Source organism: Syngnathus scovelli, chromosome 5, assembly GCF_024217435.2.
Source record: "Syngnathus scovelli strain Florida chromosome 5, RoL_Ssco_1.2, whole genome shotgun sequence".
NCBI lineage: Eukaryota > Metazoa > Chordata > Actinopteri > Syngnathiformes > Syngnathidae > Syngnathus > Syngnathus scovelli.
The window spans coordinates 11,712,355-11,736,476 of record NC_090851.1 but is presented as its reverse complement, the minus strand read 5'-3'; the positions used below and the strand labels follow the sequence as shown (position 1 = coordinate 11,736,476).

The following is a 24,122-nucleotide window of genomic DNA, read 5'->3' as shown; positions in this document are numbered from 1 at the left end:
TATTTTGATAAACGATCTCTGCCAAGTGGCTGTGTTCCTATATCAAAAGCGTAACAATGTAATAACGCACTGAACACAATGTAACAATATATTTTTGATCATATACGATTGATATTTTAATGTTTGCCTTTTGTTTGTCAACCACACTGACAAGATTTTGACCACATGCACGGTTTAAATTTAGGGTGACCTGACGTTCTCTTTTCCCCGGACATGTCCTACTTTTCAGCCCTAACAAAATGTCCGGGGGGATTTTCAAAATTGTCCGGGATTTTGTTTGACTGCTTCAAATCAAACATAATACATGTACAGTACGTTGTTTATAGTATTGCCACTCCATTCCATTTCACTCAATTCCAGGTTCTTCTGTATCGTTCACAAATAAATCGCACCCTTCTCCTCAAATCGAGTCACTTTGCTACTTAGTGTACCACTATAAAACCAAAAATGTCAGTGTACACATATGTTTTTGTTAGTGTACATATGTTTTTGTTATTGTATATATGTTATGTTGTGTTATTCGGGCCAATAAATGCAATTGCTATACACACACCATATCATTGGTGTCATAACATATGACACCAATTACAACCGCCCCCTCCCTCCCCCAAAAAATAAATAAATAAAAGCTCCCCCTCAACCCCTTCCAAAAAAAAAAAAAAAAGGTGTCCTCTTTTTCAGAAACCCAAATCTGGTCACCCTAGTTTAATTATCCATCCATTCATCCATTTTCTATACTGCTTGTCCCCACGGGGGTCGCGGGCGTGCTGGAACCTATCCCAGCAGTCATCGGGCAGTCGGCGGGGGACACCCTGGACTGGTTGCCAGCCAATCACAGGGCACATAGAGACAAACAACCATTCGCACTCGCACTCATACCTTGGGACAATTTGGAGTGCCTACCAAGCATGTTGGGATGTGGGAGGAAATCTGATTCCACGCAGGGAGGGCCAGAGGTGGAATTGAACGTGCACCCTCCTAACTGTGAGGCGGACGTACTAACCAGTGCTCCACCGCTTAATTAGATATGTTGAAATTCATCTGTAATAAGAAAACCATTTTTTTGTAATTCTACATTAATTTAGAAAAATGAAGTGGATTGAATCATTGTACAAATCATTTTAGATGGTGTGAAGATACAGTGAGTGAATACTGTCAACGTGAACCGAAACGATGATAAATCCATTTGCATTTAGGGTTGCGCTGTCACATACCAAAAAGTTTTGGTTTGTTTGTAAGAAAGAATTCTAAGAAATACAAAATAATTGCATTCTGGAGCATCTTCAAAAAGTAAAAGAAGGAGGAGAGTCAGAGTTCCACTGAATCAATTTTATATGAATCATATTTTGATTCTGTGACCTTCATTTTGCAGTGGCCAATGTGTAACGTTATGTGTTTCAGATAGATTATCCCAACTAGTCACAAGCCTACAAAGAATCTTCAGTGTTGCACTTCAAGGCAATTTGAGTTCGTCATGATAGTTTCCATGTACATATGTATGTTTCAGTTGCACTTAACCCTATAGTACATCATTCTGCAGCATGTACATTATTGCCAGTGCCTGCACAAACGAGAACCACAATACCAAATCAGAACAGATGGATTAGATTGATTAGATTCAGTTGAGTCTAAGTCTAAGTCTAATAGTACGGAAAGAGTAGAGCGCACTACACAACTGTTATTATATTTGCGGAGTCTTGCAATGGTTCATGCTACATTTCCCTAAACAATAATGAATACTTTAAATCTGCAGGTGCCGAGCCATGGGTATGTGGGGGTCCATTCTTTTTGATCAAGTTTTATTTGGAGACTATTTCTTGTGAAAATTATATTGCACATGCAAATCTGAGAGCAGTATATCATATAAAAACATGAGTATTTTTGTATAATTTGTTACTGTATAGTGTAAAGACCTATGTTACGGGTCGGATTTAGTACTTGCATTTGACTAGCCGGGCCTTTCCGTCATTTGCAATTTTGCAGACTCTTGCTCTACTTTAAATTTGTCACAGCGCTCATCAACACAAAACAATATCTGATCTTATCACCACAAGCGTCTCCAGGCAAAATGCTTGAAACGGACCAGTGTTCATCACATGTTTGTCCTTGCATTGATTCTGCCCATGAGTAATTTACTGAACCAGAAGCATCCATCCATCCATCCATCCATCCATCCATCCATCCATCCATCCATCCATCCATCCATCCATCCATCCATCCATCCATCCATCCATCCATCCATCCATCCATCCATCCATCCATCCATCCATCCATCTTCTTCCGCTTATCCGGGGTCGGGTCGCGGGGGCAACAGCTTCAGGAGGGACTCCCAGACTTCCCTCTCCCCAGCCACTTCATCCAGCTCATCCCGGGGGATCCCAAGGCGTTCCCAGGCCAGCTGAGAGACATAGTCTCTCCAGCGCGTCCTGGGTCGTCCCCGGGGTCTCCTACCGGTGGGACATGCCCGGAACACCTCCCCAGGGAGGCGTCCAGGAGGCATCCTGATAAGATGCCCGAGCCACCTCATCTGGCTCCTCTCAACGTGGAGGAGTAGCGACTCTACTCCGAGTCTCTCCCGGATGACCGAGCTTCTCACCCTATCTCTAAGGGAGAGCCCGGACATCCTGCGGAGAAAACTCATTTCGGCCGCTTGTATCCGAGATCTCGTTCTTTCGGTCACGACCCATAGCTCGTGACCATAGGTGAGGGTAGGAGCGTAAATCGACCGGTAAATTGAGAGCTTTGCCTTTTGGCTCAGCTCTCTCTTCACCACAACGGACCGGTACAGGGTCCGCATTACTGCCGACGCTGCACCGATCCGCCTGTCGATCTCACGCTCCATCCTCCCCTCACTCGTGAACAAGACTCCAAGATACTTGAACTCCTCCACTTGGGGCAGGATCTCATCCCCGATCCGGAGAGGGCATTCCACCCTTTTCCGATCGAGGACCATGGACTCGGATTTGGAGGTGCTGACCCTCATCCCGACCGCTTCACACTCGGCTGCGAACCGTTCCAGCGAGAGCTGGAGATCACGGCCTGAAGAAGCCAACAGCACCACGTCATCTGCAAAAAGCAGAGACGCGATGCTGAGGTCCCCAAACCGGACCCCCTCAACGCCTCGGCTGCGCCTAGAAATTCTGTCCATAAAAATTATGAACAGAATCGGTGACAAAGGGCAGCCTTGGCGGAGTCCAACCCTCACTGGGAACGAATCCGACTTACTGCCGGAAATGCGGACCAGACTCTGGCATCGGTGATACAGGGACCGAACCGCCCTTATCAGTTGGCTCGGCACCCCGTACTCCCGAAGCACCCTCCACAGAACCTCCCGAGGGACACGGTCGAACGCCTTCTCCAAGTCCACAAAACACATGTGGACAGGTTGGGCAAACTCCCATGCACCCTCGAGGATCCTGCCGAGGGTGTAGAGCTGGTCCACTGTTCCACGGCCAGGACGAAAGCCACACTGCTCCTCCTGAATCCGAGGTTCGACCTCCCGACGGACCCTCCTCTCCAGCACCCCTGAATAGACCTTACCAGGGAGGCTGAGGAGTGTGATTCCCCTGTAATTGGAACACACCCTCCGGTCCCCCTTCTTAAAGAGGGGAACCACCACCCCAGTCTGCCAATCCAGAGGCACTGTCCCCGATGTCCACGCAACGTTGTAGAGGCGTGTCAGCCATGACAGCCCCACAACATCCAGAGCCTTTAAGAACTCTGGGCGGATCTCATCCACCCCCGGGGCCTTGCCACCGAGGAGTTTTTTAACTACCTCAGTGACTTCGACCCCAGAGATTGGAGAATCCGCCTCAGAGTCTCTAGGCCCTGCTTCCTCAATGGAAGGCGTGTAGGTGGAATTGAGGAGGTCTTCGAAGTATTCTCCCCACCGACTCACGACGTCCCGAGTCGAGGTCAGCAGCACGCCATCCCCACTGTAAACAGTGTTGACGTTGCACTGCTTCCCCCTCCTGAGACGCCGGATGGTGGACCAGAATTTCCTCGAAGCCGTCCGAAAGTCATTCTCCATGGCCTCACCGAACTCCTCCCACGCCCGGGTTTTTGCCTCAGCAACCGCCGAAGCCGCGTTCCGCTTGGCCATCCGGTACCTGTCAGCTGCCTCCGGAGTCCCGCAGGCCAAAACGGCCCGATAGGACTCCTTCTTCAGCTTGACGGCATCCCTTACCGCCGGTGTCCACCAGCGGGTTCGGGGGTTGCCGCCACGACAGGCACCAACGACCTTACGGCCACAGCTCCGGTCGGCCGCCTCAACAATGGAGGCGCGGAACATGGTCCACTCAGACTCAATGTCCCCCGCCTCCCCCGGGACGTGGGAAAAGCTCTGCCGGAGGTGGGAGTTGAAGCTCTTCCTGACAGGAGATTCTGCCAGACGTTCCCAGCAGACCCTCACAGAGCGTTTGGGTCTGCCAGGTCGGACCGGCATCTTCTCCCACCATCGGAGCCAACCCACCACCAGGTGGTGATCAGTTGACAGCTCCGCCCCTCTCTTCACCCGAGTGTCCAAAACATGCGGCCGCAAATCCGATGACACGACTACAAAGTCGATCATCGAACTGCGGCCTAGGGTGTCCTGGTGCCAAGTGCACACATGGACACCCTTATGTTTGAACATGGTGTTCATTATTGAAAATCCGTGTCGAGCACAGAAGTCCAACAATAGAACACCGCTCGGGTTCAGATCAGGGGGGCCGTTCCTCCCAATCACGCCCTTCCAGGTCTCACTGTCATTGCCCACGTGAGCATTGAAGTCACCCAGTAGAACGATAGAGTCCCCAGAAGGAGCGCTCTCCAGCACTTCCTCGAGGGAGCCCAAGAAGGGTGGGTACTCTGAGCTGCTGTTTGGTGCATAGACACAAACAACAGTCAGGACCCGTCCCCCCCACCCGAAGGCGGAGGGAGGCTACCCTCTCGTTCACCGGGGTGAACCCCAATGTGCAGGCGCCCAGCCGGGGGGCAATAAGTATACCCACACCTGCTCGACGCCTGTCACCGTGGGCAACTCCAGAGTGGAAGAGAGTCCAGCCCCTCTCGAGAGGGCTTGTACCGGAACCCAAACTGTGTGTGGAGGCTAGTCCGACTATATCTAGTCGGAATCTTTCTGCCTCACACACCAGCTCGGGCTCCTTTCCAGCCAGAGAGGTGACATTCCATGTCCCAAGAGCCAGCTTCTGCAGCCGGGGATCAGACCGCCAAGGTCCCCGCCTTTGGCTGCCGCCCAGCTCACATTGCACCCGACCCCTTCGGCCCCTCCCACAGGTGGTGAGCCCATGGGAAGAACCAGAAGCAATAGAACCTCAATTTGGTTTGCTTTGATTCCCCCTTTTGTTCACCATGTGGTGCCTACAGATTGACCACAGACCTCAGAATAAAGACTGCACATAACATTTTGAAAGTTGAGCCCAGTCAACGCTGCAGCGCTATGTGGCTAAGTGAAGCTATTGGTGATAATATCTTGTTCACTTGCTACTTGGATATTAATCATCAAACCATAACTGCTCAGATTAAAGAGGAAGTCAACCACAAATTTTTCTTTTCAATAATATGCCCCACTAGACTAAACACGGCATTCTGATTAATATTTATTTTGTAGAATATGAGCTAAGCAGCAAAATTCCCCTCTTTTACTCCATCTCAGGGGCCGGCCAGTTAGCTCCTTGCCATCGACTGAAAATGTCATCACAGGTACCAGGTCGGGTGGCACAGGTGAGGCACCAGCACGCCAGCGGCAGTACCGATGATGGATGGATGGATGGATGGATGGATGGATGGATGGATGGATGGATGTGTGTGTGTGTGTGTGCGCGTGCGTGTGTGTGTGTGTGTGTATGTGTGTGTGTGTGTGTGTGTGTGTGTGTGTGTGTGTGTGTGTGTGTGTGTGTGTGTGTGTGTGTGTGTGAAAACATGAAAAAAATACTCTGAGGTCATCTTCTGGCCAAACAGAGAACAACAGTTGCAAATATGAACGCATCACACAAAATGTTTGCATTGAATTCGTGTAAGCATGTACACTGCACTGACCATATAACATTCCTATCCTTTCAATTACTATCCTCAAATCACCTGTCTCTTCATGTCCTGTTCGAATTGTATAAATCCCAGTGACTGGTGGAGATGTCCCTCTGCTGCCCAAAGACTGCTGGAAAATGCTTCAGCACGCCTGCAACCGTCGTAAAGATAAGCGGCCCATCCAACGATCCGTCAATTTTCGGAGCTCGTCCACCCGTCGGTCCATCCATTCACACCTCACCAAGGAAGCGCCCAGAAGGCATCTTAATCATATACGTATCCCTGAGCCACCTCATCTGGCTCCTCTCAACTTCATTTTATTGTATGCATTTGAAAATATAAAATAAATACTGTAGAACACATTAATTAAAATATGCGTATTGATTTAGTATTTATTTACCTATCCATCGGTTGTCAGAACCGCTTATCCTATTTAGAATTATTTTTTGTTTTACACAGCCACTTTTTGAGCAGTGCCACACGAGGACAGTATTGGAACACTTTTAGCGTTATATTACATTGTAGTGAGCCGTACATTAATTCCGAAACAAAAGTCATATAATATAGCGCGTACAATATAGTGAACTATTGATGTAGAATTATACTGTAGCGATGGTGAAGCCAAACATGTAAAAATTTACTCGACTTGATTTGTCTAAAGTGTGTGTGTGTGTGATGTCTTTGAGATGGAAGGACAACAGAGGTAAAGGGTTCAAAGGAACATTGTGGATGAAAGGAAAGTATTCCCATATTAGCTTGAAGGTAAGCTTAAGCAGACGATCGGTGTTGGGTGTTTTTTTAATGCTTCCGCAAATCCGTGTTGCCTTCCTCTTGGTTTAGCCCACTCCCGCCCGCCTCCTGCTCTCCCAAGCAGAGGAGGAAGAGCCCTCAGCCTTTAGCCCAGTCAAGTGAACGACAAGCCTGGCACAGAGGAAATTGTATAGGTGGGTGTTTGCTCTGTTCTGATTTTGAACGCTCGCCCAGTGTTGCTCACGTTCTTTGCTGCGTTTTCAACGCCGTTGCTCGACGGCACCCCCAAACCCCTTTTGTTTCTTTTTTTGCGTTTTCGCTGCGCACCGCCGGAGCTCACTTGTTACCCGAGACTGCGGGTCTAGATTTTGGACTGTGCGTTGAGTGCAGTCGGCTGGGCTAGGCCTGAAACCACATCGCCAACACTTATGGACTTCGAAAAACAAGCCTAACACTCCCTGCAAACGGTAACGTTGCTTCTTTTTGTGATACGTGCCCATTAGGACTGCTTGGAATGTGTACGCGCGGGAAAGAAAACCATCTATTAATCTCGTGACGTTGTTTTCCTTGAAACGTAACATTAGCATGCTAGCCACGGCAGCTAAAGGGAAGTTAGGTTAGCTTCGATCAGTAATGTTTTAGTTTGACACGCCAGTCATGTTTTTTTTCTCTCCTAAAACAGTGAATAAGCACTAGTTGTGTAGAAGCGTTTTTTGTTTTTAGCAAGGTTACTATAAATTAGTTTTCTGAAGTAGCTACTTTGTGACCAATGTGATTTGTGTCAATTACGCGTATAATCGTTCGTTTAGTTATTTGACACATCGATTGATTGACACACGGCAACTTGCACCAGTCTTGTCAATTTAAATTGATAAAATGCAAGGATTGCGGATGATAGAATTATCAAAAAGACACGGAAGTGAGCGTCAGCTTTGGCAAAGTTAGCGGTCAAAGTCCAGTTTCGGTTGTCTTATTAGTCCAGACAAATGTCATAGGGACTACTGGTTCACGAAGACTCATCGCTGTTTTGGCGGACATAGGCACGGCGCACTTTCACGATTTGCGGTCGGACTTGGAAGTTTCAAATGTTATAGTTGAAGGTGTGTGCCAGGTAGAATGGGAGTGGTTGTGATAAACGCAAGAAAACCTGTTGTGTTGGTTTGGACGCGTAGGGTGTGGCAAGACAACAGACGTGCTTCGTTTCATTTATTCAGTGTCCTTTTGTAGAGTTTTGCACCTTCTCAATTTACACTGGGATCAGATGGGGATGCTGGATGAGGTCCAACATGGCATTTAGTGCATCGATAGTGGAGTAATCCAGGCGTGCTTCAAATCATTGCAGAATATACAGTAAAGTACAAGTACAGGAATCCAGCTGATTGGTTAGTTTTGCTCTGCTCAGTGTGGTATGAACACGCCTCATTCGTTCTACGATGGCCTACAGGTATAACTGATTTTACCTGCTGGGACAGAGCTGTCGGAGAGTGGGGCAGGTATGAACAAGCCCTTTGTTCAGGTACGTCCACATGGTTTCTTTTGTATAACAAGGTTGCAAATTCATTCTCATCTATGTAGTCTTCGAGGACTGACGTCTGCTGCTCGGCCTTGTTTTAGGCAGGGCTATCATTTGGGAGTCTCAGTAATGACGGCCTTTCATAGCAAACCATGGGTGTGTCGCTTGCTCCTCCTCCGCCCGTCTATTTGCTGTCCCAGGTTATCTGCCTTCCTGTCTTCCTCCCAACGGTTGCAATGTGTGTTTTTATTTGAATAGTGATCACGTCATCTTCTTGTTGAAGCAGGAGGTAAATGTGATGAGCCACCGTAGACAAAGTGGGTTCATTTTGAAATCTGTGAGATGGCAAAGCTCACTTGAAAGTTGAGATTTTTTAACCAACTTTTTTCTTATAAACTGCTGGCAAGTGTATCTATCCCCAGTGTTGGCTTTCACTGCCAGTTTTGTTCTTTGTACTGTTAAACTACACTGAGGACTGATTCTCTGGCCCTGCTTTGACTCGTCCTTGTGGCTAGTTTTTTTGGTGCGATTGTTTTGCAGTGGGTCACTGTCAAGGATAAATGAGTGCATTGATAAGCGAAATGAATCGCAGTAGGCCCTATCACCATTTTATCACAAAGCAATTAAATCACACATCAAGAACAAAGGGGTCACTCACTCTTCCTCTGTAATGTGATGTCGACAACTGATGTGCAATGTGGTCACCAGCCCAGACAGACAAACCTTGAGATGAATGTTGTAATTTTCTCATTTAGCCTGTTTGGGGTTTGCCTCATTTGATGAAAACTTCTCTTCACAATTCACTACCTTATGCTCTTTGCAGCTTCACTAGTATAAATATGGAATTCTGAATTATATTTTGTTTGTGGAATATAGATATGTATACATGTGCAGGATTTTGTCAATAAATATTTTAATTTTACTTTGCCTAGATGGATGGCATGATGAGTGACCGGAGGGAGATCTGAATCACAGGGGGATGATGAACAAATTGTTTAGTAGTATCCAAAAGATTAGGGCTGCTCAATTAATAAAATTTCAATGATGATTACAATTTTGGCTCCAGACGATGTCAAAATTCATATAATCGAGGAAAAATGATTTGGCATTTCCGTTCTATGCTCAACTCAACCGCTACGCCCCTGCGTGTGTCGAAAGTGGAGATCCAGGCCATATTCAAGTGTTTTTTTTTTTTGTTTTTCTTTTTTTTAAAGCACGTTCAGTAAATACTGTTCCAAACCTGTTCAATAAATGCTGTTCCAATTTCAAAAACAAAATCGTGAATTAAATATTGAACAAAATAATGATTGAGTTTAGCTATAATCAAGCAGCCCTACAATAGATAGCATTCCCATCCCTTGCTCGTATTTAGGAATCTCTGTGTGGCAACACAGGTATTTAGATTCTTGATAATTCTTGGCATCTGGGAATCAAAACAATATTGTCATCTTTATGGGTGTTTGTTACCTTAATTTAAGGTGTTCCATCAATTAGACTGATCTACAAGCGCACTTGTTGAGGACCTCACAGCTTCAGTCTGTGCGATCACTTGTGCTATCCCGCAAAGCAGGTGAGCAGCTGTGATGTCACTTTTGTTCGACCGCAAGTGGCAAAATGGCCTGTGATGGATAAAAATGAATGGATTTTATTTCTTGTTCGACAAAGGCATTTGTGATCAGAATGACGTGCTTTGAAAAGTAGGTGGTGCATAGAGAATATTGTAAAGACCAAAGAAGATTTTTTATTTATTTTTTTACTTGAGATTCCCTTTAAACATGTATTCATTGTAATTGTGTGAGCATATTACATTCTCGTGTTTTTTTTTAAATAGGTTGATCTTATGCATTGGTTATAGTGGTAGTTTCTGTAACGTTGTTGGTCTGTCATCTGACCTTGATGAGTTCCCCAATGTCTGTCTGTGTTAAATGAAGGTCGATAGCGTATGTTTGCATGTGTGCACTGTGCCACCACCGATCACAGGGCGAGGGAGGGAGGAGATCATAGGTTGAAGCAGGGTTGGCAAAGGCAGTCGTGGATGGATGTGTGCCAGCAACAACACATGAAATGCACAGACGCCAAATATCTGTATGACAATTCAAATGTGGCTGTGTCAGCAGTATGCATGGCCAAGCCACGACAGCATTTCATCATCGCTTGACCTCTGTTGTCCGTGCAGGTGTGCGTGGTGTCAATGTTCCAGTGTATTCTCGAATAGCAAGTTTGTATATAAAAATCAAGACTGTGCAACAATCAGTTGGACGTTAAACTTGTTCTTTCAGTGCCAAGTTTTCAGTAGGCAATGGACATCTGCAGTGCTTCCATTATCGTGGACGATATATGGTGAACGGCCAGCAACTGGGTTTGCGGCGTACCTGCCACACTATGCCATTAGCCTTGCTGCTAATGGCAAAATAAATAATGTCCAATAATGCTTCTTTAAGTAGCTAAAGACATTTAAAACTCTTCTAAGAAACTCCCGACCACAAGAATGTTAGTGGTGAGACGTGCGTAAGACTTGTAGCTCTATGTAGCACTCAAGCATATGAGGCAATCTCTGTGCTCTTAACAAGAATTCACTTATTTTTCCTTTCTTAACATTGTGGCAAAATAACGGTCAGAATAGTATGACGACATATCTGATATGTCATGTTAAGACTTGAATGGTTTGGCTCTGTCACCAGTGTAAAGAGTTGCAGTCAAGTTTCATAATAGCTTCTTTGTTGCTTTCTGTCATAAAATGGCTCTGGCGCATCCCTTCAAATGCCTTCATTTAAATTGCCTTATTTACTGAGAATCATTGTTCTCCTTTGATGTGAGGAAATGATTGATCTTTCATAAAAATATAAAATAGGTGTTAGGGTGGTCATGGGGTGAAAAGAGTGACACATTGGGTCAGATTCCAACAGCTGAGACAGGATATGACATGCTAAATCTTACTGTGGAATGTATGACAATAGGGTGTGTGTATGTATGTGTGTGTGTTTTTGTGGTTTGATGTTAGCCTTAAAACGCACACTCATTAATATCCAAACTTATTCAGAGGTGGGGTTTGGCCTGTTTGTTTTCTGAAATACTCGACTCTTATTTCCGAGTACACGAAGTTCATTCTTGCCCACTGTTGTGTTGACTGCACAGTGATTGCTAATCACAATGTTAGAGCAGCGTTTCAACTCCCAAACATAATACAAATCTTATTCATGACTCAAATAAATATCAAAGATAAGTAGCCCTTTTATTTCAAACTCAAAAAAATAAATCAACAAAGTATGTACGTCTGCAACTAAAGATTTGATTTAAATAATTGATACTTTCATTTTTTTATGAATCTAACTTGAAAAAATTAAATCTCCATCCTCTTGTTCAAAGAGGACATTTCTGTAATTTCAGGAATACAAAACACACCCAATTTAAAGGCTACAAAAGCTTAATTTTACATTTACTTTTTTTACATTCACTGGCTGCTTCGTATTAATAGCCACATGTTATAGCATGGGATATTTGCAAACAGAGGTCACACGGATGTTTTTTTTTTTTTTTTTTTTTTTTTTTTTTTTCCCCCGCTTGCATTTTCCTCAAACACAAGGAGAAACAATGCTGAAGGCAGCGAGTTATACAGTAAGGTCCAATAAATCTTCTCACTTCCTGTACAAGGCATGGAGTGTATCTAGTATGAGGACAGGTTCAGGTGTTTTCATTGGTCCACTGTGACATGGTTGGTAATTTTATTGTTCAAATGTGAAAAGACTTTGGGAAAATCTAATGGTGGTTTGAATCTCACGAGTTAAAAAAAAAAAGTCATGAATAGACTGTCGGGTTCAAAGAATGAGGAAGTAAGTAGCGGCTTATTGTTTAGAAAATAAATTGACAGTACAGAAAAGTGTCCAAACATTAGATTGATGTTTGTGCATTACAAAGCTCTTAAAGTAATACATTATGAATAATAATAATTAAAAAAAAAGTCAAATATAGACCATGCACCACAAAACACATACAAATGTTTACTATGCATTCTGCCCAGGCAATTAACACAAAATGGGTATTGTGCAGTTTAAAATAGGCTGGCAGAAAATAAATAAATAAATAAATAAATAAATAAATAAATAAATGTTTGCGTGGGTGTATGATATGGCCAAAAATGTATATCCAGAGAACTGTAAGTTTACCCTTAAGGACTTACCAGTAAATTAACCTAGTTTTTTAATTGTATTTATATACGGGTTGTGTCATCCTCAATTTAGATGTCAAAGTTTTTGTGGCACCCAGTCCCCCCCCCCCCTTTGTGGGAGACGGTCTTTTTTTAGTATTAAACGTTGCCCACCTCTGATCTAGAGTGATCTAGAGTCTATCGTACGCACCTTGTGATTAAATGGCGATTAGTCCAGGGTGTGCCCGACCTCTTTCCCAAAACTCAGTATTGATGGATGGACGGATGGATGGATGGACGGACGGACGGATGGACGCCTGATGGACGGACGGACTTGTTGAAATTGTTTGTCTTCACACCACGGCTGAATTCTGTATGTGGAGAAATGACACCTCCCCCATAGGTACCCGTGTGTCTGCTGAAATGAGACAGAACACCAAATTGCTAATCAAATATTAATGAACACATGAATAAATCTGTCACCCATAGATCATGTTCTGCCACGTGTGTCTTGTATCTTGTGCTCAATATTAATGCACTCGAAATAATTTTAAAGCTTTTTAAATTGGACTTTAGGATCGAGTACGTCGTCTCCTATTAACTGAGGACCTTTTGTGCTTGCCCTTTTACTTCTTTGCACTTTTACTGCAGCCTTGGAATGAACAAGTGCAAACCAGTTAGCGGCTGAAAACATTCTCAGGGTGGCCGGGGGCCACTACGTGACTGTCAAGCCAGTACAAAATTCACAATGATGATGAAATCAGCTCACGTTTGCTTTTTAGAAAAAGAAAAAAAAATTCAAGGTTAATTTACCCAAATTTGCAAATTACTGTATTGCACCCATTTTCAGGTTGAATCTTTTCATCAGGAGTGGATTGAACAAGCTAAATTAAAAAAATGTTAAATCATAAATATTCCATGAGTATGTTTTGGGATTATTTTTTTTTGCTGTTTAAATGTCTAACTACACAGAATTAATATTTACTTTAAAGCTTAAATAGTACAATAACAAATAATCATTGAAACTTATGTTATATGATGAATATACAAATGGCCAGTGCCAGTTCATCATAGTGGCCCAGCATGGCTCCCCACCATTCTATGCTTTCTCTCTTCACACAATCCCTCATTTTTCGCTGGGGTAACGTTAAAAAAAAGAACCCATGATAGGCGAAATCTGTGAAGTAGAAACCTTTTTTTTTTTTTTTACCATTATTATGTATAAGATTGAAACCAAAGAACAAAACTTGTTGTCAGGCCCAACTGTTTGTTTTACAGAGAAGTAAACACTTTCTTACAAATAACTACAGTAAAATAACTTTGTGGCCTCACTCCGCTCTGTAATGTCTTTGAAGCCATAACACAATGGACTGTGAAAAAAAAGTTGTGAGGCTGTGAAAGGTAAACCGTGATATTACTGTGAGGGATTATTGTATTTTTAACCCGTTGAGTAGAAGTGTTTCTCCACTGCTTCTGGGTGACATATAGGCCCCCAACTTGGTCATAATTATTGTGATTGACTGAAGCTCTGGTTGGACATTCCCTTTTTTTTTTAACGCTCATTTTATTTTTCATGCAGTTAACCGCTATTTTAATCCCTTCCTTACCTCCTCACTGTGTTAATTAACCTGTGCCTCTAGAAAAAGAATTTTATCAGCACTCCTCTAGGTGCGCATGGTAGCTACCTGTGACCACCTCCCCTATACCTGGGTGATTCAGTTCTGCTCTGTTGGTTCTTTGGTTCCTGGTGTTGGTTAAATCACTTCTCTCTCTTTGGTGTTGACCCTGTCCTTCCCTTTCCTCTGCTTTGCTCTTAGCGTGTGAATGGAGCAGTGTGCAAGTACGGCCTCCCTGCTGGCTTCCGTGCGGGAGCAGGAGAGGCAGTTTGAGATGCTGAGCCGAGCTCTGGAGGAGGAGCGGAGGTCGTGCGCCGGCACTTTGCCCCGCCCACTCCCCAACATGCAGGTAACATTATAATTCTGTGCTTCTTCCACCATCTACCCTCAAGCACCTCCATTGTCAAGTGCCTCCATTGTCATGCTCATGGTCAGCTTCAATCAGTATGTGTGGACACGATGGCAGCAGAAGATAGGAGGGAAAAAAATAGTGCCTCTTGATTTAGATGGTTTGATTCTCATTAGATCTTTAATGTCATTTAGCAGCAACATTTTTTAGCAGTAAAGTCATCTACCATTGACAACACTGAATATTTAAAGCGAAGCATTTTGCAGCAAAATGATCTCAGTGTATACTTTTGACCCTCAGCTTCACTTTATAGCTTTTGATCACACATGCTTTCCATCCCCTTTTCATTCCTCAGCAACCATCCATGTTTCATGTCTTCCCATCCTCTTTCAACAATTCAGCCTAACAGGCCGATGCAACCAAACACGTTGAAAATGGTTGTTTCTCTAAGATTCCTGTTCTTTTCTGTATTTACAGCTTGATTTAAGAATCAAGCTGTGTATGCTTAGCTGTATTCAGTTTATTGATTTATTTTGGGAACATTTTTGTGATTTTCCTCAGTTGGTAAAGGACTGAGGAACAATGTGCCGATTATGGTTGACCTTTCTCCAGAGTTGGTGCTTTACAGCTTAGTTGATAAAAGCATACTCATAGATGAACTTGGCAGTTGTACTTGAACTAAAGAAAATTTTAATTGAGATTTACTTTATACGCTCTTCTTTCTCTTTACTGACAGATGCTGCTATAAAAGTAGACAAATACAAACATACTTGAAGAAGCACACATGGCTCCGAATCACGATTTTTTTTATCTCCTATCGGTTGGCTGCTAACGGCAACAAGGACCGCCCCCCTCTATGTCTCTCTCAAATACAAGCGTTCCATGGAAACCTGACGAGTTGGATTAGATGTACAATTGGTGTGTGAGGAGGGCAAGATAAATGTAACCTGTTGTTGGTTCTTATCTCTGTGTTTGTTTGCATACCCCGGAGGCTTCGGCATTTCTCTGTCACCCGCATTACTGTCATGTTCCGACATGATCATTGCCCAACACTTTCTACGGTTGTACAAAAAGTAACAAAGCCTCTGATCGGTCTTTTGTCATTTTTAAAATGATTTTCTTCAAATTTTGTGTTTTCAATGTTATGGCTATTATCGAAAATGGAACGGCTCAGTTTTCATTATTTTTACATTTATTTGTATCACCAGAGAGCAACAGCTCATCTCCGAATGTGACACAAATCTGGCCTTGTCTGTGGTCTTACAGAGTCTCATAGTTAAGACAGTTTAAGTTACAACTCTGGGGCAACCTTTTGGACTAGAATTTACTGCACATCATACTGTTCAACCAAAATTGATGCCAAGATTGTTGCCCTTTTGTTCTTTCACTCATTGCACGCTATCTGTTTCCATCATTCCATCATACGATTAAAACTCATTTACCAATGTGATTGAACACTCCTAATTGTCCATAGTTGTGAAGGTGAGTGAAATTGGTTGTTCATCTGTGTGCCCTGTGTTATCGCCTGTAGATTGCTGGGATAGGCTCCAGCACGCCTGTGACCATAGTGAGGATAAGCATTTTGTAAAATGGATGGATGGAGAGTTTAAGGGTGTGGTTATTAATGACTTATAATAACAATGCACTGTTAGCTATCATTATTGATTATTTGACACTAATCTGATATTGAAAGAAGCATTAATTGAATTATCAAAATTATTCATCTTTGAGGCCAAAGAAGGACCTTGCTACACTTGTAGAGCTTTACTGTTACTGAGAATATTTCTTAAAAATGCTTTGAATAAGCTTTAAATATATTTCCTCCATCTCATAGAACGGCCGCCTTCCTTGTGATGCAGACGTAGAGAGGCTAACACTTAACGAAGGTTACGTCAACGGGACACATCACGTAAGAAACATTCTAATTCAACAGGGAGCTTTTTTTTTTTTTTTTTATACTTTTTAAAGATTTATATAAAACAATAATGTCCTTATACTTTCTTTTATACTCTGGAATGTCTTCGTGCAGTTCAGGATGGAGCCTGGTCAGATGGTGCAGGAGACCTACACAGTGGAGCAAGACCACCAGGAGTCCAACCCAATGTTATCTGTGGAGACCAATGATGATGGCACCACAAGACGCACAGAAATCACGGTAAAATGTAGATGGAAGTTTGTGCCCTGTGGTGTAGTATAAGTAGGTTGCTTTCACATTTATAATTCACTTTCTTTAATCCAAATCAGTCGCTGGATTTTGTATTGAATTGTTTCAAAGCTTCTCAAAATGTGTCATAGTTTATGTAACATAATTTTCTTCTGTCATTGGTTTCTGTGGTTTCAGTATGAAGGTCTTGTTATGGTTCATCATACGAGAAATTTGTCTCGTTGTGGTTCAGCCCAATCACAATCCCCTACGGGGTCAACTGTACAATAAATGAGTTGTTTAAATAGATTGGATAGATTGCTCCATCTTCTGACCGAATTTGTTATTGTCTATTCTAAAACTCGCTGATTGGTAATCGGCTGCAAAATCTTCATCCTGTGAAGACTATTGACTAATGCATTAATCTAGGTAAAAGCCACATTCCGACTTGCGAGTTCAGACCATCTGTACAAATAGTAATGGGATACATAGAAAAAATTGCAGTGACATTAAATGAAAATAACAAAGCCCTACAACAGATTATTTTTAAGAAGAGTTAAATACATCATGGTATTTTTATTTTTGTACTGAAAATATTAAGATTTGTAGATTGCTGGGAAGAGGGTGGGCGTTTACAGGCTTTGTGCTTGAGCCAAGTCCTTTTGGACATTATTATTAGGATACTAGTTTTCAATGATTTTAATATATTTTAAATAGTTTGAGTACAGTGGTACCAACATATATACTTATGAACTTTTCGAGATACAAACTGGAGCCTCACAAGTTTTTTGCATCTACTTATACAATAGTCTTTATTTTTTCATCATAACCTGATGTCTTGTATCCCACCCTGCTTCTTTTACTCTAGGTAAAAAAAGTAGTAAAGCCCATTCCAACTCGTACAGTCATCCCCTCGGTATCCGACACGCTTTCCTTGGATGGTGGTGGTTCGATGACTGGTATGGGAGCTTACATCCCACCCATGGACCGGGGCTACAGGCAGGCACCTGGAGTCGGTGCACCCATGGAATACCCCACCCAAACTGTGCCTCGCAACTACCAATATGGACCTCCAGGTGGCTATGAGGACTACCGTGCCGGACCCCCATCTGAAGCATACGCAAGCCTTAGCAGGGGTGCTCGCATTGACGATCGCTATAGGTAACACGCCAACGCTCTCTTATGGTCATCACTTAAGTTTGTTATTTTAACTTAATTCGGTTATATATCCATTCCTCTATCAACTGTCTTTCTAGACCAGTCCATCCAGATGGTTATCGAACTCTGGATCCGAGCTACAGAGCACCCAGCAGGAACCAGATAGATCCATATGCTGCTCAACCACAGGTAGAATTAGTCACTTTCCGCCCTTGAGTTTGTGTGGCATGATTGAAACGTTGCTTGTAAGATCATTGATCAATATTACTCCTCCGCAACGTTAACGTGGTTGTTTGTGTGTAGTCTCAAGCGGAAGTAGTACATCTTTTAAGGACAGTCCTGAAAACAATTAGAGATACTCTTAATAAAACAAACATGTTTTCATCGCTCATTTGGCTCTACAATTTCACAGTACATACATCAAAACATAAGTCAAAAACCAAATTGGATTAAGTGGTATTTCATTGACAACATTTTACCAATAGAATACTAAAACTCAAAATCCTTGTACGTGTCAAGGGGGAGTTTGCAGATTTTAAACTGCTTGCAAGATTTTAATGTAGCCTTTCTTTATTTTTCTAGTCTTAATGGTTGTTTTCCTCAAGTGTGTCTTAAAAGTGAAATGAGAACTACAATATAAGGGGAAGCATGTCATTCATTCTTTATTACTTTACAAACGGCTGCCCAACAATATGCCTGACAGAAATTAATGTAATAAAGAACCCCTTCGGCTGCCTAAAAACATGCCTTTCTAAAATAAAAATAAAAAAGACTATCTATGCAACGAGCTTTCGGGGTTGACGCAATTCCCAAATTCCCGAAAGTCAGTGTAAAATCGAGATTTAGGTGTACTGGTGATTCTACAGATTCAACTTTTGAAAATGTATTTTTCCCATAACACTTGTCTTTTTTTCATGGAGGGCTGTGAAGACGTTTTTCATGCAAAACCTATTTTGGAGTTTAACCAGTGATTGTTGAATATTTTTTTGAAAGATGCATTGCCTTAATTGCATTTCAACAGCTGTTAATTACATACAAATTTTTGCTATTTGCTTGCTGCTATAGTCCATAATTTTTTTTTTAATTGCAAACTTTTCCCATTTACTGTATTCCATTTACAAGACCTTTGAGACAAGACAAATTTAACGTTAAGTGTCTGTCATGTTCACAATGTTTCTACTTTTTAGGTTGGACGAATGGGAAGTGCAATGGAGCTTTCTTCAGTCCCAAGGTTTGTTCCAGAGTCGTACGGAATGGAGGATGATCGGCGAAGTATGGGCTATGATGAGTCTGATTATGGTATGGGACATCCAATGCACTACAGCACCGTGCCCCGTAACATCCATGGCTTTCCCCAAGGGCTACCACGTCGAACTGGGTAAGTTGTACATATCATGTGGATCTTTACGTTTCTGAATAATTTAGTGTTGATGTGCTGTCTGTGTGTTCATGCTAGAGAATGTGAGCAGTATTGTGATCCTTTATTTTGGGTATGTTTCCGTGTCAGTTCATCTCTCTGCTCTGGTGCTTTCTCCTCAGGAGCTACGAGGGCACTCTGGATGGTGATATGAGTGGTCCCGGGGACATGTACTATTGGGGAGGAGGTGCCCCGATGGCACAGGGCGAAAGAGGAAGCATGGCTTCATTGGACAGCACTCTGAGAAAAGGCCCAGGCCCAAGTGGCTGGCGTCAACCAGAGTTGCCAGAGGTTGTTGCCATGCTTAACTATAGGCTGGATCCAGTCAGGAGCAATGCTGCTGCATACCTGCAGCATCTCACTTATAAGAATGATAAGGTAAGATAAGAATGTACAATCATACTTGTTTCAAGCCTATTTATACCGTGTTCAGCAAGTAATTTCAATCAAGTAGTTAAAGTACTATTTTTAAGCAATTGCTGGATTTATGTTTTTACAGTCACTTATTTGTCATTTTCACAAATTAATTGTTTAGGACGTGAGGGTTTTCTCTCTGTCAAGCGCACCTCTGCTCAAGAAATGTACGTTTGCCATGTTTATCATCACTTAGTTAAAGCCTTTTGCTTTTAGGTGAAGTCAGATGTTCGACGTCTGAAAGGCATCCCGGCATTGGTATCAATGCTTGACAACCCAAACAAAGAGGTACATTCAGTTTCTTGATGGGATGATTTTTCTCTGTTGAGGTTGTTTAAATAATGTAACACTGAAACAGTTTATTGGTATGTATTATGCTCCTAAGTTCTAACACAAATACTGAATGAAAAAAGAACAGGAATAGATGTTTGTTTCAACAGTTGGATACAGTGTTTGAATGTCCCTGGAAAATTCTGGTCGGTCAGCATTTGCTCCAAATAGTCTGTCCAAACATTGTTTGGTCTTTCGTAGTTAAATTTGGTACAAGCTGTGGTGTTGCTATTTCTGATCCAAGTTTGAGTAATGCCAGTCACAACACTGCTTGAATTCCACTTTTGAAGCAAGAATTTCTTCTGATTTGAATAATACTGTGTCCATAATATATAGAGAGCATAAACTTATGTTTTGAGTTGATTTATCTTGGTTTAAAAGACATTATGGTAAAGTTGCATGGTGCAATGGGTGCCTCTACAAATTTTAAGAATGTCTAACTAAATCATCTGTGTGATGAAAATGATGTCTCTCACAGGTGCACTATGCAGCTTGTGGAGCTCTAAAGAACATTTCGTATGGTAAAGATCCAGACAACAAAATTGCCATCAAGAACTGTGATGGTGTGCCTGCCTTAATTAGGCTTTTGAGAAAGACCCATGACCAGGACCTTACTGACTTAATCACAGGTTAGCAAATGTGCATCATGTGACTGAGTTTTTATTTCTATATTCCTGAGGAGTTTTGATTTTCATCCAAAATCTGTATTGAAATACAAAATATCTCAGGGACACTTTGGAACCTGTCATCCCACGACTCTGTAAAAATGGAGATTGTGGACCATGCATTACACGCCCTCTCGGATGAAGTGATGGTGCCTCGTTCAGGCTGGGAGCGTGGGAGCAATGGTGGTGGAGGGGAGGAAAACTGTAAGCCCAGACACCTGGAGTGGGAGACGGCTCTCACCAATACAGCGGGCTGCCTGAGGTATGAAGACAAATAAAGAACATCAAGGTGGCACTGCAAAGCTCTTTTCATGCTACTTAGAGCGGATGAAAGGGTGGATTTAGAGAAGTTGGCTACGCAAATATAAGTTGTTTATTATTGAATACGAACAGATTAAAATTGGGGGCCCTGTTTGGAGAAATCAGGGATGGGGAATTTAAGATGTTCCAGCAGGACATTGAATACAATGTAAAGTTCTGAACAATGAGGTTTAGTCTCTGACAGTTATCAACGTATGAACTCTGTGCTCAATGCATCATGATATGGTGTTCATCTGCAAGTTAATTTTTCAGTTCATCTGCAGATTTTTTTTTTTTTTCTTCCTCTTACAAAAAAGCCTTAACTGCCACCTACTAATATTAAAGTGGTGAGAATAGGAAAACCCCACAATGCTTACAGAAATAACTTGAAAGAGACAAACGAATAAAAATGTTACGAAAATAATTCCATGAAATTAAAGTTTACACCAGGGGTGCTCAAACTTTTTCAGCTTATGAGCTACTTTTAAAATGACCAAGTCACAAAGATCTAAAGATAAATGAATAATATAGTGCGTGTATTTTTGTGACGCACTTAGAAAATGACATTGTGAGAAAAAAGTCCAACTCCCATTCCGTATGAAAGTGATACGTTTTTGGCTTCTTACTTGGTCCAGCAACCCCACTCATTTTTGATGGTCATAAACTTTCTTTTGTTTAAAAGAAAAAAGCAAGTGCGTGCGTTTATTAGCTTATAAACTTTGGCGGTTTGTGTGTGCGCGGCCGTTAAACATGCTGCGGTGAGGGGTTGTAGTCACTGTCCATTGCGCATGTGCGGTTCACTGTGATTGCCTACCGACAGGCCTACCGATGGGCTGGATTCTAGCATACAGTAATTTTTTAAAAAAAAATTATTTAAACGTCATGCGATCAACCAGTAGTAGCTTGGCGATCGACTGGTCAATCGCGATCGACGTATCGAGCACCCCTGGTTTACACATTCAGTTTTATATTCTTTTCTTTTTTTTTTGCTATTCCGACACTTGTCTAATTTTTACCCGATGACAGAAATGTGAGTTCGGAGCGTAGTGAAGCAAGACGGAAGCTGAGGGAATGCACAGGATTGGTGGATTCTCTTATGTACATCGTCCAGTCCCAGATTGACTGTAAAGATGTCGATAACAAGGTACATATGTGCAAGATTGCTCATTTGTTGTCACATTGCCATTCATAAAGGAGTATCTAGGTTATTTTGGCTATCTTTAGCTTCAGTTTTAATTTTTTCATCTTCCTGTTATGTCATATAGCTCATAGAGAACAGTGTGTGTCTGCTGAGAAACCTATCCTATCACGTGCATCGTGAAATCCCCGGATGTGAGCGGTACCAAGAAGCTGCGCCTATCAACCAGGGCCCGGCCCCATCCAGCCAGAAGAGCGGTTGTTTCAGCTCACGCAAGAGTAAAGGTATGCTTCACAGAGGAATGAATTCCATTCAGTCAGGTTAGGGCCAACTTTAATATTGTCACTCTTGACAATTGAGTTGCAGCCTATTGCGACACACTCCCACATAAACAAACAAGTTTGCAGAGGAATGTTGAGAATGTGTGAGAAAGAGGTCATCCTTTCCAGATGCTCTGTTTGTCTTTCATTGAGAGTATTGATTTTTCTTTTTTTCTTTTTTTTTTTTTCCCTTCCCTAAAGTGGCTTTGCTTTCTGGTGAATTTGCATAAACATTGTAGCTACTGCAATGACACGAAAAGGGATTTGGCATAGTATTCCTGTATCAAAGGAAACAAAACTGCAGAATACGAATGTTTACAATTGGCTAGTAATCCACAGTGTGGAGATGAGTGCCACTAGTGATACGGAGCTCCCTGTGAGGGGTATTTGGGGGGTGTTCAATACGTGGAATAATACCCTTTTATTTGAGTTAGTGCAGTAAAATATGAATTTATTTATTAACCAATTATTTATTTCATTTATTCACAGTTTATTAACCAATTATTTCTGCGTTTATGCTATCATTTAATAAAAAAAAAACTAAACTCTTTCTAACTCTGTTTTGCTCTTTTTAAATGATCTTTCACAAGTTACTGCATTATACCGCACTCTTTTTTTTTTTGCATTTTCAAAATAAATTGTTAAATAACAATGTTACAGTAATATTGCATTAACTTTTTAGTAGTGGTGGTGTGAATCAATGACTTTCAGTACTGTTCACAAACATATTTGTATGCAGTAATTTCTTTAAAATCATGTATCTTACTGACATAATGCTTAATTGAATTTCATACTTTTAGCCAGAATATATGTACTCAACCTGCCGACTGCTAATATTTTTGCTTATTTCTGCCACATTGTTAAAAAATTGCATTATTTTTAAAGACAAACATCACTAGAATGAAGTGCACGTCCACGCCAGCTGGTGCACCTTGGGGACTCCTTATATTTTTTAGCATGTGTAATCAAGCTGTATGTTTCCACATTGATAAGCAACATCATTGTAAAAGATTGTTGTGTATAATCAATTTTAGTATTCTTTTATTGCAAGTTTTCGTGCCTTGCTCATTGTGTTGCTTATTCCTGTGAGCGCAATCATTGGTGTTGGGGCTGGTGTTAACATGGTATCCTAAATTACAGATCTTTTCCTTTTGCCAAAATGCTTTCTGTGCATCTGTCCTTCTCTACTCCCCCTGATCCTCTCCACTTTTTCTCTCCCTTTCGGCGCTGGGCTTCAGATGAGTGGTTTTCCAAAGGTAAGCTCCTGACCGCGGTGTGATTGCGTTCTCTCCTAGTCGTAATTGGCACTCTAGTAATAGTTGTAGTAGTTAACAGATTACAGTGTTCTCCTTGCACTAACATGCAAATCGTCTCTCTGAAAAAACTTAACCAATTTACTAACAATGAATATAGGTAACTTGTGTCATGTCCCTAATTCTGCAACTTGAATGTCTGTTCCAGGAAAGAAAGATGAGGATGCAGCTGCAGACACAATAGACATTCCAAAGAGAACGACACCTGCTAAAGGTAACTCCAGTTTAATCAACATTGTTGATTGTGGTTGTTGCATTTAGAAGTTGCTGTCCTCCTCTCTTCATCCCCTGATTTGAGTAGTTTTGCTTCCTAGCTCCTTACCTCCTGTGCTAGCATGTGTCTTCCTCTGCACTGTAGGCTATGAACTTTTGTTCCAACCAGAGGTGGTTCGCATCTATACCTCTCTGCTGAGGGAGTCAAAGAACCCCACCGTGCTGGAGGCCTCAGCAGGAGCTGTTCAGAATTTGTGTGCTGGACGTTGGACGGTATCTCTTTTTAATAAGAGCTGCATTTCATTTAATGGA

General features: G+C 42.1%; 1 protein-coding gene across 7 annotated transcripts in view; it reads left to right on the top strand.

Annotated features, from left to right (window-relative positions):
• Nucleotides 1–6,857: 6,857 nt before the first annotated feature.
• ctnnd1 (catenin (cadherin-associated protein), delta 1) overlaps nt 6,858–24,122 on the top strand; it is a 22,012-nt gene continuing 4,747 nt past the window's right edge. Inside the window, exons 1-16 of one of the 7 annotated variants that reach the window (XM_049720538.2) lie at nt 6,859–6,971; nt 14,252–14,399; nt 16,234–16,308; nt 16,429–16,554; nt 17,411–17,703; nt 17,799–17,889; nt 18,888–19,078; nt 19,240–19,495; nt 19,748–19,819; nt 20,340–20,490; nt 20,590–20,788; nt 21,853–21,970; nt 22,092–22,248; nt 23,523–23,540; nt 23,746–23,811; nt 23,956–24,083. In XM_049720538.2, coding sequence (XP_049576495.1) covers nt 14,259–14,399; nt 16,234–16,308; nt 16,429–16,554; nt 17,411–17,703; nt 17,799–17,889; nt 18,888–19,078; nt 19,240–19,495; nt 19,748–19,819; nt 20,340–20,490; nt 20,590–20,788; nt 21,853–21,970; nt 22,092–22,248; nt 23,523–23,540; nt 23,746–23,811; nt 23,956–24,083 — 2,082 coding nt within the window. In that variant the 5' untranslated portion in view covers nt 6,859–6,971; nt 14,252–14,258. The other 6 variants (XM_049720541.1, XM_049720539.1, XM_049720542.1 and 3 more) reach the window with 6 other exon arrangements.